Source organism: Sapajus apella, unplaced genomic scaffold (assembly GCF_009761245.1).
Source record: "Sapajus apella isolate SASKATOON/1434 unplaced genomic scaffold, GSC_monkey_1.0 scaffold85, whole genome shotgun sequence".
NCBI classification, from domain to species: domain Eukaryota; kingdom Metazoa; phylum Chordata; class Mammalia; order Primates; family Cebidae; genus Sapajus; species Sapajus apella.
In genome coordinates, this window is record NW_022437025.1 from 4,609,692 (window position 1) to 4,622,877 (window position 13,186).

General features: G+C 54.9%; 1 protein-coding gene across 36 annotated transcripts in view; it reads left to right on the forward strand.

Annotated features, from left to right (window-relative positions):
• Positions 1 to 13,186, forward strand: part of ABLIM2 (actin binding LIM protein family member 2) — a 183,463-nt gene that overhangs the window by 63,533 nt on the left and 106,744 nt on the right. For all 36 annotated transcript variants that reach the window (XR_004261560.1, XR_004261561.1, XM_032254094.1 and 33 more), the window contains exons 4-5: positions 4,364 to 4,479; positions 11,179 to 11,305. Coding sequence is in view for 34 of the 36 variants with exons in the window: in XM_032254094.1 (XP_032109985.1) it covers positions 4,364 to 4,479; positions 11,179 to 11,305 (243 nt within the window). In the remaining 2 variants the exon portion in view is untranslated. The remainder of the gene's footprint in view (positions 1 to 4,363; positions 4,480 to 11,178; positions 11,306 to 13,186) is intronic.

Below are 13,186 nucleotides of genomic sequence, written 5' to 3' on the forward strand. Positions count from 1 at the left end.
AAAAAAAAAATTAATAGTAAAAAGCAGCAATCTAATAAAAGGAAACTAGAAAATGTGACCCCAAGCCAGAAGAAAAGTCAGTGGCAATAGGCCCAGAAATGACAGGAATGGTGAAATGAGCAGATAGTGACTTTAAAATAGCTACTGTAAATATGTTTAAGTATTTTAAGGAAACATGAACATAAATAGAGTTATGGAAAATGTAAAAAGAAGCCATTGGTATGCCTGTAGAAATGCAAAATATAATGGCTGAAGTGGGAAATCTCCTAAAAGGAATTAGCAGTAGATTGCGTATTTCACAAGAAGATGCCAGTAAACTTGAAGGCACAGCAAGAGGAAGAATTCGAACTTAAGCAGAGAAAAAAAAGACTGAAAAACACGAAAAGCAGCTCAGTGATCTGTGGGTGTAGATCTATTTCCCTATCTAGGTGGATGGGGAAGACCAAAAAGTATTTAAAGAAGTCATAGCTGAACATTTTGCAAATTGGGTGCAAACTGTAAACATATGGATCCAAGAATTTCAATGAACTTCAAACAGAATAAACACATCAAAGTCTACCAACTCTACCATCATCAAATTGCTGAAAACCAGTGCTAAAAAGAAATCTTAAAAGCTGCAAGACGAAAAAAAAATTATTTACGGAGGAACAAACGTACGACTCCAGACTTCTCATCAGAAACTATGTATGCTAGAAAACAATAGAACCACACTTCTTAAATGCTGAAAGAAAAACACCTATCAAATGATTCTATACTAAGCACAAAAAGCTTCCAAAAATGAAGGCAAGACTGCTAAAGGGTATGGGACTTCTTTTGCGAGTGATGAGATTGTTCTAAAATTGACTATAGTGAGAGTTGCATAACTCTGAATATGCTAGAAGCCATTTTACATCGTACATTATATTGTATGTGAACAAAGTAATGTCAAAACCATTACTGAGAAACGAAGGCAATACAAAGACGTTTATAGACACACAAAGCTGAGAGAATTTGTTGCCAGCCAACCTGCACCAAAATAAACTTAGGAACTTTTGTGGGCTGAAGGAAACGCAAAATGAGAAACTGCAACAGCAAGCCATCAGCTGGTGGAGCATGCCTGTGTCCGATGAGGCACTGCTATATAAATGCTTATTATTTACAACTCGATAATAAGAAGACTAAAATTACCGTTAAAAATGGACAAAAGAGGCTGGGCGCAATGGCTCACACCTGTAATCCCAGCACTTTGGGAGGCTGAGGCGGGCAGATCACTTGGGGTCAGGGGTTCAAGACCAGCCTGGCCAACATGGCAAAACCCCATCTCTACTAAAAATACAAAAATTAGCCAGGTGTGGCAGTGGGTGCCTGTAATCCCAGCTACTCGGGAGGCTGAGGCAGGAGGATCACTTGGACCCAGGAGGCGGAGGTTGCAGTGAGTCCAGATCGTTCAACTTCACTCCAGCCTGGGCAACAAAGCAAGACTCCATCTAAAATATATATGTATATGTATGTATACAAATGGCCAACACCACACATGAAACAATGCTTACTGTCATTAGTCACAGGGGTATGCAAATGAAAACCACAAAGAAATGACATTTTACCTCCATCAGAGCAACTCAAACTAAAAAGGTGGACCGTGGCAAGTGCTGGTGAGGATGTGAAGCCAGAGGACCGTCCCTCCGGTGCCGTGGTGAATGCAGCATGGTTCCCACAGCTGCCACGGAAACCAGTCTGGCCATTTCTGATAAAGTTAAACACACAGAGCCTATGATCAGAAAACCCGTCTTATGTATTCACCGAAAAGGAAAGAAAGCATGTGTCTGCGGAGAGGCGTGTTGGCAACTATGCTTAACAGCTTTATTTGTAACAGCCCCACACTGGAAACAGCCCAAAGCCCCCGGCAGTGGCATGGAATTCCCACTGTGGTTTATCCGTGGGGTGGAACACTCAAAGGATCAACAGGGACACAAGTGCAGGTGAATCTCAGAACCACGACACTGACCCAACACCAAAGACAACGTGTTCTGTGATTCCTCAAAGAAAGACAAATCTAATCCATGGTGACGGTGACAATCAGTGCCTGGGGCCATGGTGACAGTGATGATCACGGTGCCTGGGGCCAGAGGTAGTGTGCAGCGTGATTGCACACAGCCACAGGGGCTTTTTGCAGTGGACGGAATGTTCTGCATCATGACTGTGGTGGTGGCAGTTACATGGGTGTACACATTTGTCACAGTGCACCTCAATAAAGTTGAGGAAATAAAAGCATAGCTGCCCTTGGGTCAGCCCCTCCCAGGTCAGGCAATAGGTCACAGCAGGCAGGATGTGCTGTGGGTGAAGGAATGTGTGAATACAGCCCTGGGACGCAGGGGTTCTCGGTCCTGTTTTATAGGGGAGAAGCATTTCCGAGAGGTTGAGTCACTTGCTCTGGGTTACGCAGCCAGAGATTTGCTCCAAGCACATCCAGGGATGGGGAGGGACTCCCACACAAGATCTCCATGACAGGGAGGCTGCAAGACACCGAGACACAGGGGACAGCAGACCACAGCACTCACACGGGCGTGGGAGAGCCGCACAGGCTCCCAGGCAGTGGATGGGAGGAGAGGGCCCTGGGCCTAGCTCAGCCTGTATTTGTTCTGGGTCCCCAGGAGCAGGCACTGGCCCAGTGGGAGCACAGGAACATGCTGCAGGAACCAAGGGCACTGGATGCCAGCCACATAGGTGGGAGCTCTGGCAGGCCTTCAGCAGGGCAAGGCACGGTGGTCTCAGCTTCAGAGAGAAGGCCCTGGTGAGGCCCTGGTGAGAGGCCAGTCAGGGTCCCAGCAGGAGAGAACAGGCCAAATGTGGCTTCCTAGGGGAGCTTCCGTCCTTCACTTATTCACCCATTCATTCATTCAACCATGAATTCATGGTGCCCTCCCTGAAGAAGACAGATGGAGTCCAATGAAGGTGTTTGAGCAGGGGCTTTTTTTTTTTTTTTTTGATATGAAATCTCACTCTCGCCCAGGCTGGAGTGCAGTGATGCAATCTCTGCTCACTGCAACCTCTGCCTCCCGGGTTCAAGCGATTCTCCTGGCCCAGCCCCCTGAGTAGCTGCGACCCCACCTGGCTAATTTTTGTGTTTTTAGTAGAGACAGGGTTTCACCACATTGGCCAGGTTGGTCTCAAACTCCTGACCTCAAGTGATCCTCCCACCTTGGCCTCCCAAAGTGCTGGGATTACAAGTGTGTGCCACAGTGCCTGGCCAAGAAGGGGCTTTAAAGGGCACCTGCGGACTGACACTTCCACAGCCTTCTTCCTTTAAAGCATCTGGTTCTCTGGCCGGGCTCAGCTGGGGAAGGGCAGCAGCTGCTGGGAGCTTGGTGGTAGCAGCTATTGAGGGTGGACAGGGCAGCATTTTTAGGCTGTGCTTCTGGCCCCGTCTGCCAGTGGCCTGGCCTTAGCTTGCTAGATGCAGCTGCCTGAGTCACCCCTCAGTCTCCAAAGACATCCTCGGGGCTGCAGGGGGATGGGCCGGCTCTGCTGTCCCTCATCCGTCCTTGCTCCAGGCACTTGCTGCCGATGGAGACTTTAAAATGGTGCCAAAAAACTCAGTAGTCAAGCGCATGCTATTTTAATGCAATATTTTTTAAAATTGAAATAAATGCAAACAACTCATTTAGAGCAAAATGCCAGAATTTTAAATAAAGACAGGCTCTGACTATATAGCATCTTCCTGTCTATGAGGTGTGCTTTTAAAGACACTGCCTTCTTAGGAGGCCCAAGCAGCTAAATCGTGGAACTTTGATGCCAGACAGGTCTTGGTTTGATTCTGAATCTGACTGGTATCCACATTGTCCTAGCTCTGAACTCCAGTTTCTCACCTGTAGAGAAAACATGAAGCGAACACTCAGTTGAGTGACGTGGGGTTATTAATGAGTCATACCTATGGGGCACCTGTCACAATAGCTGGCCCTGAGCACACAGGAGATGCCCAGTCGGCATAGCTGCTGCCCTTGGTGCCGAGCTGATATGGATAAGGGATCCCATGTGGCCGAGAAGGCAGGGTGGGCTGGAGGGGCTGGTGGTCCAGGAAGCCTGGCATGTTGCTGTGTGCCAAGCACGGGGCTGGCCCTTGTCTGGTCCTCACTGCCGCCTTAGGTGCAATGATTCTGCCTGTTGGTAGATGAGAAAACTGAGGCTCAGATGTCAGTGACTACCTGAGGTCCTGTTGTGAGGACGCAGCAGTGCCTGGGTGGAGAGGCCCTTCGTCCTTGGCCTGTGAGTGGTACCTCTGCGAGGCCCTGGGGAGACATTGGCCCCGGTTGCTTGCTCTGGGGCAGGGGTCCCCCAGAGAGGAGCTGGAGGTGGGCCTGGCTGGTAATGAGCTCTCTTGTTTCAGGCTGCCCTTCCCCCCCGGGGACCGAGTGACCTTCAATGGGAAGGAATGCATGTGCCAGAAGTGCTCCCTGCCCGTGTCAGTGGGCAGCAGCACGCACCTGTCCCAGGGCCTCCGAAGTAAGTGGGCATTGTGTGGGGGGACGCTGAGTGGGGGGGTTGCTGAGTAGGGGTTGCTGAGTGGGAGGGGATGCTGAGTGGATGGGCATGCTAAGCGAGGGGGTGCTGAGTGTGGATTGTTGAGTGGGGGGTGCTGGGGGTACTGAGTTGGGGGGTGCTGGGGGTACTGAGTTGGGGGGTGCTGAGTGGGCATGCTGAACTGGGGGTGCTCAGTGAGGGGTGCTGGGGGGGTACTGAGGGGGGGGTGTGCCAAGTGGGAGGCGTGCTGGATGGGGGGTCTGAGTTGGGGGTGTGGTCTCTGCAGTGCCCAGGAACAGGGCCAGACAGACGAGGACCCAGAGCAGCAGCAGCTGTCACTGCATTTATCACGTTGTGGATAAATGTGAGGAGGGAGCCAGGGACAGAAGTTTCTGGGGCTCTCGTGCCACCAAGCCTTTGCACTGCCTGTTTCCTCCACCCCATGTGCTGCTCCTGCTTCCCCAGCTAATGCCATTGCTGCTTTTTCCCAGCTCTAGCCCACCTCCTCCAGGAAGCCTTCCAGGTCTCCTTCAGGTCCTCTCCCTCAGCATTCACTCCCCTCAGCTCCCCTTTGTTAGTTCCAGGCCACTCGGGACCCCTTTGGGGGAACCCGTAGAAAAGCACTGAGCTCCAGGCTCCTGAGGTCGGGGTCCTTCGGGTTCACTGCTCCACTTCCCAGGAGTCAGTCAGGCCAGGTGTGTATGCAGTGGGGACTCAATAGATGCTTCTCGAATTAGGAAGCAGGAGGTTGTTAGCGTGAAAAAACAAATGCCAGCTGAAGTGTGAGGGGTTCGCAGGTGTGGGGCCAGGTATCAGCAAGGAGGGGGCAGCCAGGTCACCCTTCCCAGCCGGGGTGGCTCTGCCTGGGCATGAGATGGCACACAGGCCCTGGGTGGGGAGCCCAGCCTGCCAGGACCTGCCGCTGCCAGGCACCTGCTGCAGAAGCCTGCTCTGAGCACCGTGGTGGCTGAGGTGTCCCCAGACAGAGGAGGGGTTTCCACTGATTTCCAGAGTCAGCCTCCTGTCTGCAATTAATTTCGCCTCCTGAGCCCAGCGCCTCCTTCCCCCTACCTTGCCTGCCATGCTGAGATCTCCACAGAGGCGATTCCCTTCCGGCCTCCCGGGAGTGCAGTGTTGGCTGTGGGCTGGTTATAATTTGACTCTGTGAAATGAAGCAAAGCCCGCATCCCTCGGGAGGCAAGTTCACAGCAGCAGTGGGCGAGGGGGGAGGGTGCTGCTTTGGGGTTTGCTAGGAGAGTCCTCCGTTCAAAAGTGTATCTCTAGCTGGGGCCTGGATTGATTGAATTTTTGAGAATTTGCTTCAGAAACAGTAGTACTATTATAATTAAATTCAGATCATCATCAAAAGCTCTATGGCAAATTTTAAAAGGAGATCAGTTTTGAAAAGTTTGTCCAAAGCTTCCTGGGAGCCAAATTCAAAAGGGAAATATGGGCTGGGCTCAGTGATTCACACCTGTAATCCCAGCAATTTGGGAGGCCAAGGCAGGAGGATCACTTGAGGCCAGAAGTTTGAGACCAGCCTGGCCAATATGGTGAAACCCCATCTCTAGTAAAAATACAAAAATTACCCGGATATGGTAGTGCCCGCTTGTAATCCCAGCTACTCAGGAGACTGAGGCAGGAGAATCGCTTAAACTTGGGAGGCAGAGGTTGCAGTGAGCTGGGATTGCACCACTGTGCTCCAGCCTGGGCAACAGAGTGAGACTGTCTCAGAAGAAAAGGTGGGGGAGGGGATGGACCACATAATCACTGTCTGAGAATTTTTTTTTGAACATTTCAATGTACTTGGCAGAAAGGTTCTGCCCTCTCCAAATGTAAATTTATATTAAAATATCAAATTTGCATTTTCAAAGAAAAAATGCTCCGCTGACCCCTAGACATCTAGTAATGTAACCTGACCCCTCCCCGGTCTGTGCCTCAAAAGCATGAAACAGCGGTTCTGGCTCCTGTGTGGATGTCTGTAGGCCTCCACTGCAGCCTCCGTTTGTTTCCGAGCAGCTGTGCCTGGAGGAGCTCTTCTGAGGTGCAGCAGTGCCCTGGATCTGGCAGGGTGGGTGTTCTGGGTGCCCAGCATCCATCCAGGAGCAGAAGTGCCGAGGGGTGGGCTGAGGCCTTTCAACTCCAAAGCAAGTGAGCTCGTCCAGCTAGGACCAGACGGTGGTCCCTGTCTAGTCCTGACTGCCATCCAAAGAGGTAGCTTTGGTTTTGAAACTGGAGAGACAGGCTGAATTCCAGCAGGTGGGTGTGGAAGGGCGAGAATGCTGCAGGTGAGAAGGGAAGGCAAAGACTGACACCTGTGAAATGTGCTGGGTGCACCCACCTGACCCGTGTAAGTGGGCGGGGCTGCAGCGTGGAGGCAGGGAACAGGAATGGCACCAAGACACCAAAACCAGGTGGCAACTTCCTCCAAAGCCACGCCATGGTGCGCTCCGTACATCTGGAGGCCATGAGGAGCCATAGATGGTTGTGGAGCAGGGTAGAGCCAAGTCAGTCCAGATTTTAGGAAGTAACACCATCTGCCTGGCCAGCTTTCTGGGCCAGGGGGCAGTAGGGTAGGGCCTCACATGGCTGCCTGTGCAGCTGTCCTTCCCTGGGGAGGGGAGGGTAGCTGGCTCGTGAGGCAGAGCTCAAGCTTGAGTCCCGTGGCCCTGAGCTTCCCTCTGCTGCCCCAAGCAGGCCACTCAGGAACGAGAAATGCTTTAGTGGGCAACCAAAGCCCCGCATGCCTCATCTTCCCCGCCACACCCGTTGGGGGGGTCCCCTGTGTCCCTGAAGCTCTGCCCCTTCCCCTGAGGCCCCAAGCTGTCCAGGCCTGACCCATTGCTGGCCGCCAGCCTGTCACAGGACAGCCCTCCCAGAGTGTGAGTGCCATGCCGACCCAGCAGCAGCTCTGAGCCCGGCCACCCTGGGTGGACACTGCACTCCCCACTGTGTGCTGGGCACAAGCGGTGTCCCCTCTCTGGGCCGTCCATGTGGGTGTGGGTCAGCCAGGGGTGTGGGCAGCAGGCTGGCCATTGGGAAAGATGGGCTTGGTGTGGAGAAAAGAGATGGCAAGCACCGTCCATGCTGAGAAGACCCCACAGCTACTTCTTGGGTCTGGCTGACCCTGGCTCTTTAGGGCCACCCTCTGGACCTGGGGAGGCCCCACCAGAGTCAGGGATGAAGGGGCAGAAAGAGGCGTGGGCAGCCCCAGGGTCCCGGGCCCAAGGATGGGGCTTTGGGGTCCTCCACTCTTCCAGCAATGGGGCTTCACCGCCTGGGCTGTGGCACGTGGAATCCCTGTGTTCTCTGCTCCTGCAAGGGTGGTGCTAAGAGGGTGGGTGCCCCCCCCACCTTGCTGGCTACCTGGGAAACAAGAGAGCTTGGGGTGAGGCTGGGGGGTAAACCCCCTGGCTGTGTAGGAAACAGGAGAACCCCTGGCTGCGGCTAGGAGGTAAACCCAGGATCCTCCCAGGAGCCTCCGCCCCTCAGCTGGCCCGTGGCAGGTCTGTGTCCCTGTCTAGTCCTGACTGCGGTGCATTGGGGCTGAACTTGAGCGTGATTCATCTTTCCCAGCAGCTCTTCTTCCTCAGTACAGGTCCCTAAATGAAACTGCAAGGCACGTTCATGGATTTTCAATCACTTTCAAGTTTTGGAACTCTGTCAGAGTCCTTGTTTCCAAAACCCAATCTCAGATTTAATTTAGAATCTGAGACGCCCCCCTACTCCTCTGACTCCTGGTTAGACCTGGGGTGCTGCAGTGGGGGTCTGGCCCCTGCACCCACAGCCCCTGAGCTCCCAGCTGAGGCTCCAGGAGGCTGCCTGGCACGTCCTGGCCCACCCCACCCCTACCAAGACCACATCTTGTGGAAGAGGGAGCATTCTGGGGGAAATAGGAAAGCGGATGGTTCTCGGCGGGTCATGCCGTTGCCACTGATGGGCAGTGCCAGCCAAGGTGCATGCGCCTGTAGCCAGCTGACGTTGGGGTGTCCTGAGGCCCCTTCTGCCATGCTAGGGATGTCCTGCCGCTGGCAGCTCTGGTCCACAGGCTGTCACACAGGGCTCTGAGCTGCCATGTGCAGACCCGCAAAGCGACGTGGGGCTCCAGGTGTGTTTAGAACGTGAGGATGCCGTTTCCATGGCAGCACTCCTTTTGCACCTTGCTGTCATCTCCACATGCTGATGGGAGAATGAGGGGGCCGAGGCAGGTGTGAGGTTCACTCCCCCTGCAGCTTGGAGCTCAAGGTGAAGGGAGCTCCTCGGCAAGGGAGGGCACCAGCCAATACGTCAGGAGGCAGAGTGTTAGAGATGCCCACAACGGCATCCAGAGGGAGTAGGCCTCCTGCGAGGGGGCCACCTGGCAACAGCCATGGCAGTGAGCGCAGAGGTGGGCCCACTGCACCGGTCACCTGCGTGTGCATTTATCCACGGATCACACGTGCTCTCACTCCAGGGGCACAGAGAGGTGAAGTGGCTTTCACAGGTCACAGCCTGTGGGGGGCAGGGTGGGAATCTGACCACTGATCTCTGCTGTCCATCCTCTGGCCACCACGCAGTCCTGTGTGCTGTGCTCCCTTGACGTGCAGAGAAGCCAGCAAAGGCTCGGAGCCGGGGACCTCAGCTCCAGCACCATTCCCATGGGAGCCCGAGAAGCCCTTTGCTGAAGGTGGCTATCGTGGAAGGGGCACTACCCATTAGATGACTGGAACCCCCTCCAAGTTATGATAATCAAAAGGGGTGCCAGACATTGCCAACTGTCTCTTGGACAAAAGTGCCACAAGTTGAGAGCCACTGATGCAGAGCTTTGCAGAATGTGGCCTCATCACCTGCTAGGTAATGGGGGCCAAGAGGCAAAGCCAGGACCATGTGTTGTCTGCCTCTGAGAGACATGGGAAGCAGCATGGGGAAGGAGGTGGTTGATGGGGGAGGGTCGCCTCCTGGACTGAGAAGGGTGAAGGTGTCCCCTTACTTTGGCATTCATTCATTCATTCATTCATTCATTCATTCCCCGAGTGTCTCTCAAGCCCACAGCCTGAGCAAGGCACCCAGGGTCCTGAGATGAGTAAGAAGCCCCACTTCCCTCAGAGTTTGAATCTGCTCTCTGGCAGTTTTCCAAAGCAGCATGTGAATATGCACAGCGTGGTCACTTAGGAAATCCTGAGCTTGACCAACAGTTTTGTGAGTGTTAGGTGTTTTAGTTGTTAAAAACAATATGACTCAGGTCTCTGCCAAAGAAACTCATGAAGCCATGCCGGAAAGCGGCCTCTGCTGAGCTCTTACCACACAGCAGGCCCATGTGTGGCCTCACCGGTGCTCCCTGTTCACCCAGGATGCAGGGCTTTGGGCCAGGTCTTCTGTGTAAATTAACATCAGATCCGGGCAGGCACCAAGTGAGGAGGTGATCTCCCCACCCAACGATTAGGAAATGGGGGCTCCCGCAGGAGGAACACACTCAGTGTGACCCAGCGTGTAGTGAGGGGCAGGATTTGTACCCAGCGCGTCGGGACACGAGGGGTCCCTGCTTGGGCTGTGAATTACTCAGGGGCTCCTGCGGGCAGCAGGGCCGTGTTCGTCAGTCATCCTCTCCCTGCCTGTCCATCACGGGGTTCGAGGCCCTGCCCTGGTCATGCCCCCAACACAACCATACCCTTAAGCACACACAGACACACACACAAACACACAGACACACTCTACTCACACATGCAGACACAAACACAGAGACACACCCAGTCACACACACACTGACACACATTCAGCTATGCCAGGTCCCTGGAGTGAGGGCGCGTGTCATCCATCCATCAATGCACGCCTGGTGGTTGACTCCGTGGGCCCAGCTCTGTCCCAGTTGCTGTTGCTGTTGTCACCAGGTGGTCACCTTGTGAGAGGCCCTTTCTCCTGGGGACGCTGTCGTGGGCATCTCTGCCACTCCGCCTCCCACTCCCACCCCTGCCGTCGCGTGTTCACGGGAAGGCTCAGGTGACATACAAATGCGCATTTTCCCTCAAGATGCAACCGCATGCTTACAGTCACACGCCGTGCACACAGATGCAGACGCACTCACACGCACCGTGTGCAGGCCCATGTCCCAGGCTCTCCCCAGCCCCCCAGCCTGCTCCACCCACTTGGCCAGGGGCACCCCCCTGCCTGCAGCACACCCTTGATGCTGGCTGTGGCCCCCCTGTGTGGCAGCTCATAAGGTGGAGGGGCTGTGGGCCACTGCTCAGGGCAGGGCCAGAACCTGGAGGTCCTGAGCGGAAAGACCAGGCCTGGGACATGCGGCAAGTAAGCAGAGCAGGCATGGCTGGGAGGGACAGAGAGGGCACCAGGAGGCCAGGCAGGGACCCACAAGGCTGGTGGCCACAGGGTGGAGAGTGCCAGTCACCGTGGGGATGACAGAAAGAGAGAAGTTGGGTTTGGCTGGCCGGGTGCAGTGTGAGACTCCCCAGGGCTGACTGGGTTGGGGGCTGGGAGCTGGCTCAGCCCTGTCTCGTCCGGTCCATTTCCCTTTGGTGGGCACATTGAGTCATACTTGGGTTCAACCTGGCATATACTCCCTGTGGCTGTGGTCTGTCCCTCCCCTCCCAGCTGCCCCAGGGCCCTTCATGGAATCTGCAGAGCAGGGGCCTGCCCGACATCTCTCACAATGGTGGGGGTGTCTGTGTTCTGTTCTCTTTCTTCCAGGTTGTGGGGGCTGCGGCACAGAAATCAGGAACGGCCAGGCCCTGGTAGCCTTGGACAAGCACTGGCACTTGGGCTGTTTTAAGTGCAAGAGCTGTGGGAAGCTCCTGAATGCCGAGTACATCAGCAAGTAAGTGTGGGAAGGCTCCAGTGAGCACCTCTGCTCAGGCTTCCCGACTCTGCGGGGTCCCTCGCTCTGCTCGTGTCCCCGGGGCCACACTCTCTGCGTCTCTCACGCAGCTACGACTGTCCTGCCGCTGGGTAAGAAGCGCGGCCCAGAACCTAGCGAATTTGTCCCGACAGCCTTGAGTCTCCCTTCCCGGCCAGCCCTGGCTTCTGTAATGGCATTTGCGGCGTCCAGCTCCCTTTTCGTGGAGGAGAAGCAGACTGCCAGGGCTGCGTTTTGGAAGTGTCTTCCTGCCCCGTCTCTGAGTCCCCCTCCACCATCCCCATGGGATCGGCTGCCCATTCTGGCTCCTGGATGTCCTGCAGGAGGTGAAGCAATGTCAGCAGAGGCCAGCACAGGGACGAGGAGAGGGGCTGGGGCCCCACAGCCACGCACTCTGTCTTCAGCAGATCACAGGGGCCCCTGGGGCGGCTGCCACCGGCACCAAACATGTCCACAAATGTGCAGTCAAGCTGGGGTGGTGGCTGGTTTGGGGACTGGGGAAGCCTTCTGGGAAGATCATGGCCTTGAATGGAGGCAGCTCAGGGCCAGGAGCTGGGGCGTGTTTTAACCCTCGGGGGTCGGGGACCTGAGACAGGCAAGCGTTCCGCATGGTGCAGGTGGGGGGCGATGCAGGTGGATGAGCGGAAGAGGGCAACTTCTCTGTGCAGAGCGCCCCTTGCTGGAAGCTGGGGGGTCTTCTGGCCCCTTTGTCTACACTGTGTTTGTTCTCAATGCACAATGGGAGCACAGTCATCACAGTAACTGACCGAGATGAAAATCGTCCTATGATGGGACTGCACAGAGCAAGGCACACACGCCCATAAGCGTGCACATCGCGTGCATGTGACACGGAGCCTGAGTGATGCCCGAAGGCTGCCCGTGTTCACTTCCTGGCTGACAGCGTGTACTGATTCCGCGTCACCACTGGGGGAGACTGGGTGAAGGGTCCCTGGGATCTCTCAGTATTGTTTCTTACAACTGCTGGGGAATCTGCAATTATCTCCAATGCATCCTTTTAAGTAAAACCCCAAACCAAGGTGAGCTTGCCCCCAGGGTGAGGGCCTGGGAGGTGCACGAGTTTCCCACCTGTATCACGGTCAGCCAGGGACTGCCCGGTGTGGTGTGCACAGCACTTTAATATAAAACAAAAATGCCCAGCCCCATGCAGGCGGCAGGCCCCTCCCGCAGCATTGGCAGCTCACCCACACCATGCATGTTACTTAGCAGCCTCCAGAGCTGTCCCAGAATTGACGAGGAGGGCGTTGGTGTTACCATGGAGATGTTATCTTTAACCTCCCGTCTGCTGCAAATACACCCGTTTGTGGGTTATTACGGGAGCCCTGAGGTCAGCGGCATTTGGAAGTAAGCCTGAGGACTCATTTTGTGTCTTCCTCTCACGTGGAAGGAAGGGCTGCTACTCTCTGAGTGATGGCTCATCTGAGCTGTGGGCCACTTCCAGGCTGCAGCCAGAGAGGGCCACCCAGGCCTGGGACTCATGACCCCACATCCTGGGGACCTAGCAACAGTCAGAGCTTGGGGGACAAGGAAGTGAGCCGGGGTCTAATCCATGACAGCCCGAGAAAGAAATTCTCCCTTCTATCACAGCTGTGTCAAAACTCAAACCAAATTTGGAACACTACAGCAACTTCAGCGATGCTGGAAGGGGGTGCATTGGAGTGGCCAGCACCCTATTCTGTGCCAGCCACCCCCACACCTGCTGGTGCAGCTGGGGCTGGGAGGACAGCCCTGGTTAGTAATGCCGGTGGCACCAGCCACTTTGGCAAGCACCTCCCCTGGAGAGTGACTGCCATTCTCTTCATTAGTCCTTACTATTATTTTCCC